Raw genomic sequence first — 19263 nt, 5'->3', positions numbered from 1 at the left:
TAACAGCTAAATATCAGGATGTCTTTGGTAGATGACTGTGTAAGCAAATTGGGATACATCCAAAGTGAAGGGAAGAAAATGCTACTGCAAAATATACCTCTTAAGCGTGAGAATTAGTTGGACCTAATTAACTTTTTTTTTTTAAAGAGGACACATGATCATCTCTGAAACCCAAGTTCAAGACGGCTCTTCTGTGAGTCACATTTACAAGAGAAATCTCATTTCAAAGGAATCCTTGGTATATACCAGATAGAAGGATGACAGTCTTGTGAAACTCCTTTTTTTTTTTAATCAGTAGGGAAAGCTAAGATGTAAATCTGTACAACAACCATACCCTTCCTTTCCTTTGGTTTTATTTTTTTTTTATTTGACTGCGCCAGGTCGACCTTCATTGAGGCAAGCCAGATATTTAGCTACAGCATGCAAACTCTTCATTGCGGCATGGGAAATCTAGTTCTTGGATCAGGGATTGAACTTGGGCCTCCTTCTTTGGGAGTGTCCAGTCTTAGCCACTGGACCACCAGGAAGCCCGGGTTCTGTTTTTAGATGAAGATGCTATCTAAGGTGCTATCTTGGGCCATTTCAGTCACTGACTCAGTTTCCTGAGTTTCTCCAAAGCATGCACAAGGTACACATTATTAAACTGGTTTGCAAAAGAAGTAAAGGTAGTTCATACTACAACACTCTATGCTTACAAATATCTAAATGGTAAATGGCATGTTATTTATTTTTAATTACTATGGGGAAAAAAAGAATGCAGGAGTCATGCATATTACAACATGAATAAACATTAAAACCCTCTTTAGAGAAAAAAATCCATATAAAAAAGCCCACCCAGATCCCATATTCACCGGGTCTGCTTTAAATCCATCAAGTTGGTCCAAATAACTGAAAATCTCAATAACACTCTAAAGCCCTTTCCTCTCGAAGTAGGCCCCAGGTCCCCTTGGGGAGGGGGTTGGGCCCTCTTCCCTCCACACTGCCAAAGAGTGGAGCAAAGCTAGCTCTTTCAGAGGTACAAAAAGAGCAATTGGATGGATTTTCAAGCTCTTGTTGGGCTGCAACAATTCAGGGCCCACTCGAGTGAAACAGGCACCCTGTGGCCCCTAGGTAGGATATGCAGGTTCACACCCAGGATGTGTTCCCATCAAAGCCAAGAATTTTCTGACAGACCTAGGCTTACTAGAGCTGTCCTACAGAGCAAAGGGGACGGAAGAGATGTGTGGAGGTGGGTCTGCCTTTCCCTGTGAATGTGGGGCTACTACTCCCCATGGCCCCAAGTTCAGGGATAACTGCCCCTAAGAAAGGAACTACAAGAAGCACTTTGCCAGGAGGCTGGCACTAGAGCTTTATTATTGCTTAATAATTGCTTTAGATTTCTTGTTGGTTAGTCATGATCTGTGCCATTCCTAACACCATACTTGTGTCATTGAAATAGGGAAGCTGAGACGGACAATACATGCCTTCTGGCAAAGTTACTTCACTCTGTAATAAATTTGATCCTCATGGTCTATATGGGATTTGTGCTTGGCTTGGGTTGGAATTCTTGGTTCAATAAACCTTAGAGGGTTTATTAACTGTTCATGTTTTTGTCCTAGTGGTCATGATGCTGGTTCTTTGCATCTGTCTGGGACCCAAATGCTTTTGAACAGCCACTTTCTTGTCAGGTGATCAACATGATGATACAACAGGAAGGTAAGGGAAAATCAAGTCCAAACAACCATGGCATATTACCTCACATTTGTTAGAATGACTCTTATTAAAAACAAAGACAATCAACAGGGACTTCCCTGGTGGTCCAGTGGTTAAGACTCCATGCTTCCAGAATGCAAGGGATATGAGATTGGTTACTGGTCTGGGAATTAAGATTCCACATACTCCCTCAGCATGACCAAATAAATAAACACTGAAAGTAAATAAATATAATCCACCCATTAAAAAAAATACCTCACAATATAGTTAGCCATGGAGATGACTGAACAATCAGCCTCTAAGCGGTGAAGGCCGGAATTTCTAAAGTTCCTTGTATTCATCAACTTTCAAGCAAAAAAATGAACAAAAGAGAGGAACTGAGAGACTGAATATGCAAACAGACAACGGCCAGCCCATGAATAACCAAAGAACTGGAGTTCCCGTAACCTCTGCAGTCACCAGCCCAAAATGGTCAGGATTTTGTCAATGACTGCCAGCTTCCCTGTTTTATTTTGCCCCAATTTCCAACTTGAAACTGCCCAAAGAAAGCCAAATATATTCTCCAAGTGAATCACCTAAGATGCTGTTTCTAGTTACTTTAGTGCCTTCAGCCTCCTCATGCCAAGAGCCTCCACAGTATACCTGAAGCCTCCCCCACTATTTTTTTTCCTGTAAAGCTTTCTACCTCCTCTGCCTGCCTTTGAGTCTCTGCCATAAGCAAGAAGATGGTGGCCTCTTCCTTTGCAATAGCAAGTGCAGAATAAATAAACCCTGCATGTTCTCTTTTGGGTGGTCTTATTTCTACAAAGCTATATGGATGATTCAGCTCTCTTAAAAAGTACAATTTTCCATGGTGGTCCAGTGTTTATAACTCCATGCTTCTATTGCAGGGGGCATGGGTTCAATCCCTGGTTGGGGAACTAAGATCCTGCAAACAGCGCAGACAAAAAAAAATTCTATTTTTTGCCATAACACTTCTTTTAATTTCTTTCAATGACTGTCCTTTGAGAAACTGCAATCTTTCCCTCTTCTGTGTCATTCCTGACATTAAAAATTGTTTCCTATGGGCACTTTCCTGTTGGTCCAGTGGCTAAGACTCCACACTAAATAAACCCATACACACACACACACACACACACACACACACACACACACACACACACACACACACACACACACACACACACACACACACACACACACACATATATATATATATATATATATATTTGTTTCCTGTAATCTTCTTTATTAATATGTTCATGAAGTCCTCCAACTGCTTTACCCTGGAGTTCTGAAAAATCCAAGAACTTTGGCTTCTCACGTCCTGTGGCCAGAGAGTCTCAAGGAAAAATTTCAATTTTTAAAATTGAAGTTTTAAAAATTTTTTAGTTTAAAAATTTTAAAAAAGTTTTAAAAATTTCAAGTTTAAAAAATTTTTTTAAAACTCCCAGAAAAAAAAGGTACAAGACATGGAGCAAGTCACTTGCTTTTGTTGAGAGGAGCTCCTAAGGGCAGAGTCTGTGACAAGGCATATATGGGCTCCCTGAAGTCCTTCAAAGTCCCTTGCCTCCGGTAGCAAGAGGCAGCCTTATGTTCTTTTCTTCTGGGCTATGTGTGTGCAGTTGCTCAGTCGTGTCCAACTCTCTGCACCCCCATGGAGCCCGCCAGGCTCCTCTGTCCATGGGATTTCCCAGGCAAGAACACTGGAGACCCAACCCAGGGATCGAACCCATCTCTTGCACCTTCTGCATTGGCAGGCGGATTCTTTTCCACTGTGCCACCTGGGGCTAGATCCTTCCCAACCCACAAGAATGACCTTCCTCTATGGGAAAATGAAAAGTGCAGAAAAGGACTGGACCACAGGTGAAAACCAAGTGCAGCCTGAAAGAGTACCATTGACAAAACTGACATCAATAAAAATAGGGATATAAAAAATGAACTTTGCATTTTTATTCAAAAAACTGATGGTCTGCATGATAAATACAGTCTGTGTCTGAAGCATCAAAAATTTTTTTTCTTGAAAAATGATTTTTTCCCTCTTAGTTTTAGAATGCACTTACCTCGACTCCCCACACCAATTTTGAACTTGAACTGCGCAGTGTCATCTGAAAGGATGCAGAATCATGGTCTCTCCTGGGGTGATACATAAGTGCTGTGGTCACACTGATTGGTGGTCTCTGGTCACGGCTCCCTCCATGTGCCTGGCCCAGTTCCTGTGACACTGATGTCCCTGAAGCTGACACAGTGAGACAACCTCCCAGTCACGGCCCCCCTGAGAGATTACCATTCACCAGGTCCTGTGACTTAGCACATTCCAGAAACTTCTGAAAAAATATCTTGTCACTTGATACAGCAATTGAAATCTGAGTTGCACAGATTAACGGATTTCTTTCAAGCATTCACATACGTCCCTCTTTAATTCTGGGAGTGAAGCTTATCCTCCCAGCTGTTAGTTAACACAGCCACCCAGCCAGCCTCTTCTGCAGGCACAGCACCATACTCCACAGTGAAAAACTCTCTACATACAGGTTCTGGTTTCTCCTGATCTCAGCCAAGAATTATTCATGTGAATCCCAACTCCCTAAAGATGTGGGAAACTCTACAAAGTTCTTTTAATTATTAAAAAAAAAAACTTTGGCTGTGCTGGGTGGCATGTGGGGGATCTTAGTTCCCTGACCAGGGATCGAACTAATGACCCCTGCTGTGGAAGCACAGAGTCTTAACTACCAGACTGCCAGGGAAGTTCCTATAAAGTTCTAGTGAGCCTGCCAAGGTTGTTTCCATGGAGAAGGGATGGAGTGGGGCAGGCAACCTGAGTGGATGGTGCTTTCTGGATGTATAGGCCCACCCAGAGGGTAAGCACCACATGCAAATTCACGTGGAAGGGAGGGTGTGCCCCACTGTGGCACATGCCGTTCAGAGCATGTCTTTCCAGGGACACAGAGATAAGGATTTCTTCTGCACTTTCTAGAGTCACCCTAAATACCACCATCCAAATACCCCACATATAAACATGCTCAAAGGAGAAGAAGGAAATATCCACTCCTCTGCCTGGAAAAATGCTCTGTTTCTAGTGGGGGAAACTCTGCTTTCCCTTTTATGTTAAGCGTTTGTCCGAGACATGTTCTCAGATATTATATTCAAATACCTGCTCAGTTGCTCAGTCGTGTGTCTGACTTTTGTGATGCCATGGACTGTAGCCCACCAGGCTCCTCTGTCCATGGAATTTTCCAGGCAAGAATACTGGAACAGGTAACCATTCCCTCCTCCAATATTCAACTACATTTCTAGCCAAATAAGCTGACCTTGTGGCTAAGCAATCCTGTGTGGAGCTTGGTGGAGAATGTGCCTTTTCAGAAAAATAAACCACACATACACACACACACTACTAATGGAAGGTTTCTCCTCTTGAAAAAGGAGTTTTTCATATTTTAGTATTAGCTTTTTTCAACACGGGTTTCTAAACATTCAGAGGCAAACAACTGAGTCTAGAAATTACATTCATTTCCCATCCCTGAGGTCTAGATTGAAGGAGGCACTAAGGGCTAGGAGCTGGAGCACTATGGGCCTGGGGCAGCCCCTGGGTGACTTACGCACCTGACTATGTGTACACGTGTGCACCCAAGGCCCTCAGTATCCAGTGCACAATGTAACCACAAATCAGACTTACGTTGCTAATAACTTGTGTTTCCCTACTGACCCACCATCTGCTCCTTGCCAGATTTCTGAGGAGCTCATAGCATCCCTGCATAACCCAACAGGAAGTCATAAACAGAAGCATTTAGTATTTTAGATTTCATAGTGGTTCAGAGCAAAATTTTTCCTCCAATGGACCTTCAGTCATGACAATGCATTTTACAGTCTCTCTCACAACTGTCCAACTCCAGCTTCAAGAAACAAACAGCAAATTACTAGACAAGAGCAAATACCTGCTCTGTTTTAGGGAAGGAATCCTTTGAGTGGCAGAACGAGCTTAGTTTTCACAATTACTATAAATGTGGCTGTTCATGTACATATTATACAAGACAAGTCAATAACATCACCAAGAGCCCCCACGGTCCTTCGATCAGTCTTACTTCCCCAGTGGTCACCACAATAGATCCCCTTGTGATGTCTTACTCTTTATATGGAAACTTTAAAATCAGAAACCTAATGTTTCCAACCAGAAGGTTAAAAAGAGAAAAGAAGTTTACACATTGTATGATACATGATTTTATTTACATAACTGAAATGATTTTCTTAGTCACCTTGACTACAAAAGCAAATTGACACAGTATGATTTAATAACCTTTCATAAACAGATTTAACAAATTTTAAAACAGTAATACTCAGTAATACTTAAATACTTAGTAACTTCTGTGTATATGCATATGAAAATTGTCTGATAGACTAACAAGTATGAGTACCTGGATAACTCAGGAACAGACAATTAGGTTATGAGTCAAGGGTTAACTCCCCAGCACTGGGTCAGCCAGTTAGACTTGGAGTTCTCCCCCTGCTGAGGACAAATCTGCTACAGCCTCTCACACTGAGTAGGCATTTTTAATAACTTGAGAAAGTTTCTCCCTACTTCTGCATTTAACAAGACTATCATCAAGTACATCTGAAACCCACAAGTTTACTACCATGACTAGATATCTGTAAAAGAACTTATCACAGTGCGTCTGAACAATGGCCCAAACTAAAGCCATGTTACATCTGCAGTTAAGTGTTTTTCCAGTGCTCTCCCTGGGTGTGTACACACACACATGCGTGCACACACAGATGCGCATGCACACACACACACAGCTCTTCCACAAAACTCATCCAATTCTTCTTGGCCACAAAAATGCCATAATTTTTACCACTTTACCACTTTGGTGAAATGGCTATAAAAGCCAGCATTCTCATGAGACATCGTTAGGTTCTTTCACAGTGCTTTAAGTATGAAGACCAGGCAGTATTTTGGTAACTGACCCTCTCCTGCAAAGTGACAGCATTGGGACAGAAAGAAGAGCCACCAGGACTTCCCGAAAGCCACCCCCACAGGATGGGAGGAGTGCTGAGTGTCTGTGACCACAAACAAGCAGTGAAGAATGACAAGAAGCTTATGAGTCATGGTCAGAACCTAAGAACAAAAATGTCTGGCCATAGCAGCATTACGTTACAGACACAGCAAGAGTGGACACATGTACCTTTTCACACAAGCTCTGTAAGAGCCAAAACCCTGTCGTTTCCCCATCAGAACTGTCATCAGAGGTGTCACAGTCCTTGGTCATTTGTCGACACTACTTCTAACCTAACTAGCTGAGACTGAGCACAAGTCCCAACCATGAATGTGTGAGATGAGCCCCTGCCACTTTGGGGCACTGGATGGGTGGGTACTGAAGGCTGTGGTGGGGTAGGCTGGGGAGTTCACGGCAGCCAAGTCTCTGTGGTCAGCAATACTTGGATATGAGTCCACTCCACTCCAAGGCCCCCTCCTCCATACACTTCTCATCACAGGGGTGTGATCTCTCAGCCAGGTGGACAGATGTATCCTAGAAGCCCCCTCCCCTCACACCACCTACCTACATACCAAATGTGGCATCACGTCTCTCCATTGTGCTAAACCTAAGGATCATTTTAATCATAATAAGAATCAAATGTCTTCCTAAGAAGAGGTTACATGATTTAAAAAGAAACAAAACAGGATATTGAAGGTTGCGGCGAGGCCTGTCCAGAAGTCCCCTCTTCCCCTCCAGCCTTGGTCGGGCTTTGACATCCCTATGCAGCCTGGCCGGGCTCTTGTTTTGAACAAGGACATGTTTAAATCATGTGACCTTGTTTGGAGGCAACCAGAAAAAAGTCAAACAGTTCAGGTAGTGAGTGAGGGACCGATACGTGTGAGCGCGGAGTGCGTGGTGCTCACGGATGCACCGGTTGGGTGCTGCGGAGGGCTGAAGAAGGAACACCTACACCGTCCAGTGTGCTACATCTGCTGGGTGGCAAGACCGCCAGCCAGTGTGAAATGTGCAAATAGGGGCCGGCAGATCTGTTCTCAGCATGTTTCTTCCCCTCCAAAGTCCATTACTTTTCACAAAGAAATGTTAACTATCAAACGCGTCCATTAATTGTGCCGCTGAGGGTGAAACCATCCAGTTAGCATATACACTATCATTTGCATATCTCGGACACCCAGTGTTGGTGCCAGCGGCTCTTGTGGGTGGTACAGGACTCTCTTCAGGCCAGTTCGGGTCTGACATGCCTAAAAATGAAAACAGATCATTTGTTCTGTGCTGAAGAACCCAAACTTCATGTCCAGACAGTAAGGCCTTGGCAAAACTCCCTTTGAGGTTCAAACCAAACTTCTGGTTTCTGGGCCAACTGCCTGCAGGGTTTCATGCTCCAGGTTTCCAAAACATGTTTGGGAGAAGGGGGGAACATCACATGTTCTCTTGGTAACTGTAGCTTACCAGAAACTACCAATTTTGACTTTTATAAGCTTCAGACTCTCAAATCTGATCAATCTCTGGTGACCTGTTTAACTCTTTCTGTAAGGCAGCATAATGCAACAGCACCTTGTTGTACTGCCTGGATATACAGTGCTCTAACGTAAAGGAGCCTACTTGTCTTCCATCCCAGCCTACTACGGAGGAGGGGATCTTTCCAAATCAAGGGTGCACGCAGCCCAGTCCCACAGCGTTGACGGGACAAATGGCAAGGAACACTAGCCAGCAAGGAATCAATGACCCAGGAGGCATGCGAAAGGAACAACCTCGGCTGAAAAAGGCTTGAGACTCCAAGAGTTCAAAACACTCCATGATGAAGTTAGGAAACAGGAAAAAAATTTCAAGTATTAAAGACAGAAGAAGGAGTTTTGGCAAGAACCATATTTACTGTCCATTGCAAGACCACAGCACCACAGACTACGTTCTTTCAAAAAGCATTTTGCTCCAGCTTTTAGCACTGACTTCATAAGTGACAACTGTCATGACAGTGTGTGATACAAAGGATGTGAAAACAGTACTCTGTGTGTGTCCCTCCCACCGATGGTGGTCCCCAGCACCGGGTGGCCTCCAAGCCGCCCCCCTCCACTCACCCAGAGCCTGGGGGGCTGCTGGCTGTGTTCTCAGTGCAGGCAGGGTAGTTCTGGTTCTGCCTTTCTAGATTAAATGCCTCCCCAGGTCAGGAAAATGTACCCCAGTAGTTAAATTAGAAGTACTATGACTAAATCCCCACCCGGGAAATGACCGAGTCATCATTTCTCAATATCCCCTGAGAGTTCTGCCCCGCCCTCTCCTCTATCATCTTAAGCTGCTGGGCAATGTGATCATCACACATATTTTCACATCCTTTAAAAAAAACATAGTTTTAAAAAAAATGCCTGAATGTAAATGGATGCAAAGTCAGACATTTACAAACAAAAAGGTTCAGAGCAGACTTTGGTTTCATTCAAACCAGAAACACTCTTAAAAAGCATTACAGAGAGTAAGGACAGTGCAGAGAGCAGGAACAACGTGGCTAGAATCTAGTAAATGCATGTGAAATTCTACCATAGAGTTTGTTTTCAATCCACGTGGAGGGGAGGGTGCGAGGGAGGGGAACATTATTACAGTCCCCCAGGGGTGTCTCCTCCTCTGACAGGCCATCATCATACAACAGTGAGTTGGATGGGGTGGACACGGCCAGGTCCAAGTAGTCCTAGAAGGGAGAGAGAGCTGGTCACTCCTGGAGCAGGCCATTGCTGGACATGCCCACCCCTCCCCACCCCCGCCCTGCCTGATAGCAGAAGCCCCAGCCGAGTCCCACCCCACACCTATCAACCTCTCGCCAGATCTGAGCCCCTGGCCAGGTCTGTCAGCATGAGTTCCCCCAGCCTCTGGTCCTCATCACAGAAAATCACCTCTTGGAGGCAGAAATGTGTTCCCTCATTGTTCTGGTCCTCTCTCTGCAGCGCTAGGGGCACCAGGCCCAGCACTGGAGAACAGGCCTGTTTATAAAACCTGAGGCTCCGGGATTGCAGTCCCATGACTCATGTGGGAAGGCCAAGACACATTCCCCATCTGCTCCACACTTTCTGGCTTCCCTCCAGGCACTCCTGCCATCTCCAATATCAAGTCAGGACCAAGAAATCTGAGTCATCGGTGTGGGTTTTGCATAAGATGCTGCTAGAGGCTTCAGCTCCCAAGCAGGATGATTTGTGAGGACCGGCTACTTCCACTGCCCTGGTTAAAGGTGTCAAGAATGCTTCCAGTGTGTTTCTGGCTGGTTCTCAGCACTGTTCTAGGAAAGCTGTCTGTAGGCATCAGCTATTACCTCTGTTTAGGGCAAATCATAGGATGTGCCCAAACGATACACCAAGGTTGGGTTTTATTCCAAGGGGCCCAGTCCATGCATCTTGCCTTCCATGTTTGGAGAAATGACAACTTTCAGTAACTGTGTCAACTTAAGGATGAAACCACCAGAGGGCAAGCAAGGTCTGTGTCTATTTTCTTTACTTGCATCCCCAGCATCTAAGGCAGAATACAGGAGGCAGCCCATTGCCCAATCAATATTAGTGAAAACTGTGTTGATTTCCTCTATCACCTAGAGTTGTAAACTGGAGGCACACAGATATGTTGTTTGGCCCACACTGAGCTTTTGGAAATTGCTATAAAAACTGGGAAACATAAACATCCCTTAAAAAGCCCTGGCATGCTGGCACTCTTATTCCTACAGGTTACATTGTCTATGGTAAGAGGTCCTTCAGAGCCAGCTGGGAGGCTACTATTTGTCACAGTTTCCACTGCTCCCTTCACTTCCCACCCCTAGCCGGACCCTTCATAGAATCTGAATTTAGGACACATTCATTCCAACTTTACTTCCTCAAGTTCCATTATTGAAAATAATTTTGTTTGGCTTTGGCATATCTTCTTCCCATCCCTGTCTGTGGAGGGCTCTTCCTAAGTGTCAAGGTAAAAATCCTGGTTTCTCCCTAATTTCAAGAAGTCCAAGAGGCCTGGATTAAGGATAAAGGTTCGTGCCCCCCCCCCCCCCCCCCCCCCCAATCTGCCCTGCCCCCTACCAGGAGACGACATGACCATCTCACTCTGCACAGCCACACTCTGCCTTTGTATTGGGAATTCCATGAACTGGGGTGAGGGAAGTGGCACCAGGGATTGGCTCCGGGTACTCACTCTGCTCTTAACCATCATATCTAGGTCTTTGCTGATGTCGGCAAACACTGGCCTCTTGTCTGGTTCCCGCTTCCAGCACTGCAGCATTAGACTGTACCTGGTGAGACAAACAGGTGGGTGGTGACAATCCAGCAAGGATTGCCCAGTCACAACCACCACACCCAGTACAGTGCACCTGGGCCCCAGAGGCTCTGGTCCAAAATCCCAAAGCTGTTCCTGTGTCACTGACATCCTTCTCTGAGTTGGGCCAGGGTATGATGGGTCAGCAGGGGCTCACAGTGTCTGGCGCTGTGGTCCAGCCATGCTTGTTATGGCAGCTAATGCAGAAATGCCAGTCCTTAAAACTCTTATGAAGGATGAACTGTGTATGAACACAAAAACCTGCCAAGCACACTCTGTCTTGCACCTCCCTCCCTCCCTCCCCTGGGGCTCTGGCAGGGCTGCAGGGGCCACCTTGTGGGTGAGTGCTCGGCCTGTGCCTGCCAGTCTAGGGTGCTCAGGGAGGCAGCACCTACTCACCCTTGCACTCCCACAGCCCTGAGCCAGGCACATGGCAGGTGCATGACAGACTTTGTAGAATGAATGGACCAGTGTGTGTCTAACTATGGACGACCCCCCTCTCATGTGTTCTCAACCTGTTCTCCAAGGATCATCTGATGGAACCACCATTTGATGAGAAGATTCTGGTGCCCTCGAGCTGAAGTCCAGGTGCCATCTGCCTGCTCTTTGCCTGCCTTGGTGTCTCCACTTGGGCGCTCCCCTGTATGTACCCCTGGGGCCATTCTGAATTACCTGCCCCTCCCCAAGCATCCTGGGACAGGTCTCTAGCCTTAGATTGAAGCTGCTCCCTCATCCTTCCACCACCTCTCCTGGGGTCCTGCTCCCCCTCAGCTTGTAAGTCCCCCCAGGAGGCCCACCCAGCCCCCAGTGGAATCTGGGTCCCCAGCATCTGCCATCATGCCCAAGGGTGGTTCTCTGTCATCTGTGCCTTTGTCTTAGCCCGTCGCTTCCAGCTGCCCAGCTCGCCTGGGGCTGGCACCCAGGGCTGCCCAGCAGTGGGAAAGGATGAGTGTGCATGACCCCACCCCTCCAAAACCTGGAGTGTCAGTGTCTGGGGAGGCTGGACCAGAGAAAGCATGCTCACATCTCCTCGCTGCAGTTGTCTGGCCTCTCCATCCGATAGCCTGTCTTCAGAAGGTTGAAGAGCCGCTCTGGAGGAATCCCAGGGTAGGGGTTGCCGCCCAGGGTCACAATCTCCCACAGCAGGACACCAAAGGACCACCTGCAGAACCAGAGGGCCAATGAGCGACTGCACTGAGTCTGTGGCATCCTCAGCGCCCCAGATATCCTCCCCCTGAGCAGCAACAGGACCCGAGTTCCCTGTACAGAGAGTGGTCCAAGTGCCCACAGTTTCAGCCTAGGCTGACCAGACAGATGGAAGTGGAATGGAGGCGGGACCAGGTGTCTGCCTGCCCTGCCCCAACCCCCTGGCAAGCTGCTGCCCAAGCTCAGCCCCCATATCCAAAAAGGGCAGGTGGCTGACCCCTGAGGTGGAGCTCTGTAGCATCAGAGACGGCATAGGGAATGCAAATGAGCACAGTGAAAAGCAGGTCGAACTGAGGCCACAGGGCACCAGGGCACTCTGCAAAACCCCTTCACCTTTTCTGTGTGCCTGGAAATTTTCATAAGATGTTAAAAGGAAAAAACACTCCAATGGGAAAATATCAACTGTGAGGGAAAATTTACTGTCAAGTGGGGACAAAATCATCACAAAACAGCATTATCACACAAGCCCGTTTACAGTAATAAAGAATGCCTGCATGCCACGGACAACTCTAGGCAAGGCCTGTGAGTGCTGGCCGTAGTTATTTAGGGATGGTGGGGCCCCATTGACTTTTAGTCTCTTCATTATGCTTTCCCCTGCATTTCCAGTTGTTTTACAGTCAACTTGGTAATCAGAACACAGCTGTTAAAACTGTTTAAGAATTGCCTTTTCACAGCCTACCTTATTTAAAACATGCAAGGCTGTTTACAGCAGAACATTTGGAAACAAGTCTGTTGTGGTTTTGAAAACAATTGAGAATGCAGTTGGACTTGGAAGACTGAGTTTTGGTCTTGGAGCAGTTTGGGTACCGGAAACCCATTCAAGGTCACTCCACCCTAAACCTGTCTCTGGGTGGGGACCAGTCTCCAGGGACCTGCTTGAAGCCCGCTCACACTCAGGCTCACAGAGAGGGAACTGTTCAGCTGGGACTGTGTGTCACTGAGATGTCCAAAGAGAGGGCAGGGGAGGTGGGGGAGGTAAGGGGGGCTGCAGCTATGGCTCACATCCTCATGCATTCCACCGTGGCACTCAGAACTACTGCCTGGGCCTTTGCCATTTGCTGTGTGAGTACACAAAGCTCCCCCATCCGCAGCCCCCCAGTTTGGGGAGGTCACTCTGGACGGCTGGAATGGGCTGACAGGGACTCAGGGCAACTCTGTTCCCCAGCGGAGCTGCCCAGACAGGTGCATACATGTAACCTCCACCCCAGGAAGGCAACACCCAGACTCACACATCACTCTGGGTGGTGTAGATATGATCAAAGAGGGACTCAATGGCCATCCACTTGACTGGGATCCGACCCTAAGGAAGGAGTGAAAGAAAGGCATTAACGTTGCTCTGAGATCCTAGGAACTGGTGTGTGTGGGGGACACATCTCAGGCTCTTTCAGCTCTTAGGGAACACTGAGTAATGACTCCAGTGTGTTCCTGGGTAGAGGCCAGCAGCCCAGCCTCACAGGTGCTGGAGTCCTAGCCCCGCCTTCCTAGGCTTGGCTGAGACCCGTGAGGGAGTCAGTCGGCCTGCCCACAGCTATACAAGGTGTGCTGGTCATGCACCACATCGCAAGGAATTGATGCTAAGTGCAAGCCAGGCCCCACTGTGGTCACTTCTCGGGAGATCAGGGGCACCGCACCCTGGGTGCTGCCCAGTGGGTAGGCTGGAAGCACTTCCATCAAGATCTCCCCTGATTTCTGAGGGTGAAGGGGTCTGGGAAGCCAACATCCAGTGTTTCCATCTTGGGAATTTCTGACACAAACGAACACACTAAAGGCCTTTCTAAGAAGCTCTGAGCGAAGAAATCAATGTGAGTGTCTTGAGTCTGATTTTTCCCTCTTATTTTATCCCAGGGCCCTTTTAGCATCCTCTGAAAGACTGTCCTCCACCATGGAGAGGCTGGAGTTCAACCTAACAAATCCTTTCTAATGCAACTTAAGAAATAGCTTTTTGGTACAAATAGATCAGCAGGCTTTCCTGGTGGCTCAGTGGTAAAGAATCCACCTGCAGTGCAGGAGATGCGGGTTTGATCCATGAGTCAGGAAGATACCCTGGAGGAGGAAATGGCAACCCACTCCAGTATTCTTGCCTGGGGAATTCCATAGACAGAGGATCCTGCTGGGCTACAGTCCATGGGTCGCAAAGAGTCAGACACGACTGATCGATTAAACAACAACAAACAGGTCAGCATCAAGGCACAACCAATTTAAAAAAAGGCATTTGCTTTGGATTTTAATGCATTTATTGTACTCCTTTTTTTTTTTTAAAGTACTATTTAGGATTCATACCCTACATGAAGTGTGACTGCTTCGAGGGTGTGTGTTTCTAACAATGCAACCTGCAGGCTGTGCTCTCAGGGGCCGAGCTTGGGCACCTTGTGCTTCCTTGCTGGGTGACACAGGGCCTTCCTGAGGACCAGTGCATCAACAGGAAGTTCCATCCAGCCCCCTCCACGGGGTAGGGAGCACCCCTCTCCACTTCCCCTTCAGCACTTCTAAGACGTGCTGTCACAACAGAAACCCCACAAGAAATCAAATGTCATCCTCACAGCCCCACGAGCACCTGGGCTTCACTCGCCCCTCAGAGCAAAGCTGAAGTGTATGTCGTGGCTTTCTGTGTTTTTCTTTTTGAGCAGCATCTGTTCTGAATGCCAGCTTAGCTGTGTGTCTTGAGGGGGCCTGTGATCTTCCCTGTCTAGTCTGTCACAGGGAGGCTACTAGAAAGGGATTGGGAGGATAGCAGCACCAAGAAAGTCAAGACCAATGTCACAGGGAAGGGGACCATACCAGGGAACCAGGTTTCCCAAGAAGGTCCCCGAACCACCTGTTTTAGTGACTTGGAAAAAGCTTCCCAAATCTCTACACTGCAACTCTGGACTTTGTCTCCAGGATCCTCCTGATTGCCTTCCAAACTCACTTAGTCAGCCGTTCCTAGGCCCTTGGACCAGGAGCATACCCTGCTGTAAAGTGGTTCAATCCTTTCTGTAAAGAATGACTAGCAAGCTTGAGTTTAATTCATTTCTTTTCCCCAAGCAAAGGACTAAAGTTACACAGAAAGTAAAACAGTGACCTTCACTCTGCAGCACTGAGAGGAGCAACTGCAGACAAGAAGATTGTTATTTCTGCAGTGGTGGGTGACCTTTAGAAGTGATAGTGATGAAAAGTGAGAGAAGCTGCAGGAACCCCACTCCCAGCAGGGAGCTCCAAAACAGCACGTGTGGCTGTGAGGAAGAGAAGGAACAGGCTCAAGACTGAGTCCTGCTCTGGGTCTCTGGGGACCCAGGACTAGGAAAGAGTTCGGGGATGAGGACTGGAAGTTTGCACTCTAAAAACCCGCTTTATCTTCCTCAGATCAAAATCTGTCCCCACCCTGTGGGCTCCCTGACCATGCCCTCTGCCCTCAGGCCATCACACCCCAGAGCCTGGTACCTCGCTCCTCTTCACGTAGGAATCCTCTTCATAAACATCTCGGGACAGACCAAAATCTGAGATTTTCATCCTGTGGCCTTCGGCTACCAGGACGTTTCTGGCTGCCAAGTCCCGATGGACAAGCTGTGGAAAAGACAACAGCAGGGACCCCTGAACCCCGGGCCAATCGCTGGCGGAGGGGGCGCGGGGCTGGGGCGGCACGCACCTTCATCTCAGCCAGGTACTGCATCCCTCGTGAGATCTCCCAGGCAAAGGAGACAAGGTCGCCCATGGTCAGGGCCTGCTCCTCCAGGTTGTCCAGGTAACTGGAGTTGCGGCTGCCCCCGCTGCCCACGTAGCCAGGTCCCGCCTTGCGGCTCTCTCGGAGGAAGCCCCGCAGGGAGCCGTACTTGGCATACTCCAAGATGAGGAGCAGTGGCCCTAGGGGCAGAGCAGTAGGTACGTGGGCTGGCTGCTTAGGTGACCCTGGGCAGGCAGAAGTTGGGCCAGCACGGGGCAATCACTTCCAGCATCCTGAGGACTCAAGCCTCAGCTCACTCTCACATCACTCTGCTCTCCACCTTGCAGCGCTATGTTACTTCAGTCATGTCTGACTCTTTGTGACCCTACAGACTGTAGCCTGCCAAGCTCCTCTGTCCATGGGATTTTCCAGGCAAGAAGAGTGGAGTAGGTTGTCATGTCCCCCTCCAAGGGATCTTCCTGACTCAGGGATTGAACCCAAGTCTTTTACATCTCCTGCATTGGCAGGCAGGTTCTTTATCACTAGTGCCACTTGGGAAGCTCCTGCATCTTGCAGGGGCTTTGGATTCCAAAGCCAGCTGCCTGGACAGTTGACCACAACCTCTTTCCTGGGTGTCCAGGGCAAGCAGTCACTCCATTTGAAGCTGCCCTGGGAGATAACCACTGCTGCTCGGATGTCAGGAACTTTCTGTACCCCTGGTCTTGCCACAGTATGGCCTGGGGACAGCTGATGGAGGCAGAGGTTCTGGACTGCCCCTGGCCACCCTCTCCCTGCCCTGCCTGCTCTCAGGCCACAGTCCTCCCCGAGGCCCGGCCCTGAGTGCTACTGGTGCCCCTGCTGCTCTCTCTCTGTCGGCCTCCCATCTCCCTCACACCCCAAATACACATGCACCCACACGCACACACACACACACACACACACACACACACACACACAAAGTGGGAGGCCCCCAGGGACACACACACACACACACACACACAAAGTGGGAGGCCCCCAGGGTGGCAAAGCAGTTTTGGAAGACCAATAGAGCAAAATGCTCTTATGTGAAAAACGATCTGCCATTGCCTTTGCCACCCCAGGCTGGGGTGGGGTTGAGATCACCTGGAGGTTATGGCATATCTAGTAGGTGCCCAGGAGACACTGCTCATCTCTGGACTTCCCTGTCTTAAGGGCTCGGCCTGGGGCAGGGTGCTGACAACCAGGATGTCGCCAGAGACCCCAGGGAACACTCCTGTGGCAGCCCTCATGGTCCACTGACACACAAGTTTCAGGCAAGGGCCAGAGAAACCATGCTTCCAGGAAGAGAGAGGACAGGTGCCAGAGAAGAAAAGGATGGGGATGAGGGAGAATGCAGAATGGAGCAGCCCAGAGCCCCTGGCTTGTGCCCAGCAGCTGCTAGTCCCCGGCTGGTCTTACCATCCTGGCTGCAGGCCCCGTACAGCTTGATGACTTGTGGGTGGTTGAGCTGCTTCAGGAGGTTGAACTCTGATAGCAGGTCCCTCAGCTCGCTTGGGGAGGCATTCTCTGAAATGCACAGAAACAAAGCAGGTCACAAAGTCCCTGCTACCACCGTGCTGGGTCACAGGCGCAAACGAGGGGTCTACACAGACTTGTCTCCTTCCCAGACATCCTACTCAGGTTCAGACTGAGGCCTGCCAGGACCTCACTGCTTGGAGCTACTCTCAGCCCATGGGAGGGTCAACAGCGGCCTCAATTGCCTACAGGGAGTAAGAACCAGAGGAGCGCACTTCCATGTGAGCAGAGTCTTTCCACGGAAAGCCTTCTGGGCTGGGCTATGCATGCAAATGGCATTATTTCCCTGCAATCACCATCTCTCAAAGACAGTGGCGTTAACCCTTCGTTAACCCTTCTGGGGAGGTAAAGGGACTCCCTGGTGTCCCCAAACACCTGCCAACCAAGCACTTGGCAAAGGGGGGTGAGGCCCTGGAGAAAGGTGAAGGCCATGAGACTTCACGGAAGTCGTCTTGCCATGCTGAGTGTGTGTTTTCCAAGGGCAGAGATAGTTGTGCTCAGGAGCTTGGGTGTGGAGGTCTCCTGGCCAACTGTCCTCCTGGGTCATGGCCCCACATCCCACTGCCCAGTTGTGCCACTGCCTCTGGCTGTAGACTTGTCTGGAAATGAGAAGACAGCTGCAAGATGGGGCATTGGAACCCTTTGGACCACACATGAGTGACCCAGGGCCAGTCTCACTGTGCCCTCTTAGGGCCTGGGGTCTCATAGACAAGGGGCAACCCTAGTCTGAGGGCCTGGGTAAGTACACAAAAGTACCCGGCACTGCATGGCTCCCCGACTGCTGAACATCAGAGTGCATCAACCTAAAATGTGCCCATCACATGGCCACTGGGCCCTCAGTTGGTCAAGCTGAGGCAGAACTCAGCCATGGCAGAGGACTGTCTACCCAGTCCCTGCTGAGAAGCAGCAGTGAGGATACCCAGCATGTGCTAAGACTGGGGCAGTGCTGGCCCACTAAGGGCTGGGGGGGATGGGGACTGGGAAAGGCAGGGACCTGGGGGACAGGGGCCAGTCCTTACAGGTGGTCTCTTCACCAGGACCTCAGTGGACGCTTGGCGAAAGAAATTAATGGGGCAGACTGAGGTGGGGAGAGCTGTCGGTTTTGAACTTAAGGGCTTTTAATTTAAACTCGGATCTTTACCCAACACTGATACACAAGCAACATGGCTCTGAAAGCTTTCAAGGGAGGAATGTCTTACCCTGCTTCTCCAGGGACTACACCAGCCCACATCATCCATGGTGGAGGTCCCTAGACTGCAGCCACTCAAGAAGAGCAGGGGAGGCGTATTGGTTCTTCAGGAGGCAGCAGGCTGATTGCCAGAGTCCTGGCTGTCATAAGGGCTTCATCCACCCACTGGGGCCCCCGCAGGTGTGAGTGGCAGAGCCCCCTGTGTACTGCCTGGGCACGTACCTTTCAGCATCTTCACAGCCACAGTCGTGTACCCTGCTTTGCCTTTCAGCCGAAAGGCTGTGGCCTTGACCACTTTTCCAAATTCACCTTCTCCCAGAGTTTGTCCAAGCACCAAGTTCTTCCGTGGGAATTCCCACTTGGGATCCTCCTACATTGGGTTTGAAGGAAAAAGAGAGGGAAGAGAGATGGCGAAGGTAAGAAGAAAGGAAGAAGGCAAGAGCCGGCGGACAAGCTCCGTGTGCAGACGGCCGACTGTCACCTGAAGTGACAGGTGACAGTCACCATGTCCAAGGGCAAGACCCCACAGTCAGGCCCTGAGGTGCCATGACAAGATGCGTCCCCCCACAGGAAGGCAGGTGTTGCCACAGTCTGGCTGGACTCCGTATGCTCATACCCTCACTGGCCTCCATCTACTGTAGATGCCCTGGGCCACCTCAGGCCCAGGGCCTGGTATCTCCAGTGAGGGAGTCAGGGTTTACTCAGCACCCACAGGTGCTCAC

At 49.0% G+C, this 19263-nt stretch overlaps 1 protein-coding gene across 1 annotated transcript in view; it reads right to left on the bottom strand.

Moving 5' to 3' along the window:
• Positions 1-5891: 5891 nt before the first annotated feature.
• Positions 5892-19263, bottom strand: part of LOC122691295 (proto-oncogene tyrosine-protein kinase receptor Ret-like) — a 53153-nt gene continuing 39781 nt past the window's right edge. Inside the window, exons 12-20 of the mRNA XM_043897928.1 lie at positions 18764-18911; positions 17236-17343; positions 15784-15998; positions 15579-15701; positions 13388-13458; positions 11977-12114; positions 10833-10929; positions 9210-9357; positions 5892-7921 (exon numbers count right to left, since the gene is read on the bottom strand). Of these exons, the coding sequence (XP_043753863.1) occupies positions 7764-7921; positions 9210-9357; positions 10833-10929; positions 11977-12114; positions 13388-13458; positions 15579-15701; positions 15784-15998; positions 17236-17343; positions 18764-18911 (1206 nt within the window). The 3' untranslated portion in view covers positions 5892-7763. The remainder of the gene's footprint in view (positions 7922-9209; positions 9358-10832; positions 10930-11976; positions 12115-13387; positions 13459-15578; positions 15702-15783; positions 15999-17235; positions 17344-18763; positions 18912-19263) is intronic.

This window comes from Cervus elaphus, unplaced genomic scaffold (genome assembly GCF_910594005.1).
Source record: "Cervus elaphus unplaced genomic scaffold, mCerEla1.1, whole genome shotgun sequence".
NCBI lineage: Eukaryota > Metazoa > Chordata > Mammalia > Artiodactyla > Cervidae > Cervus > Cervus elaphus.
Note: the sequence above shows the minus strand (reverse complement) of the source record. Positions and strands in the feature narration are given on the sequence as shown.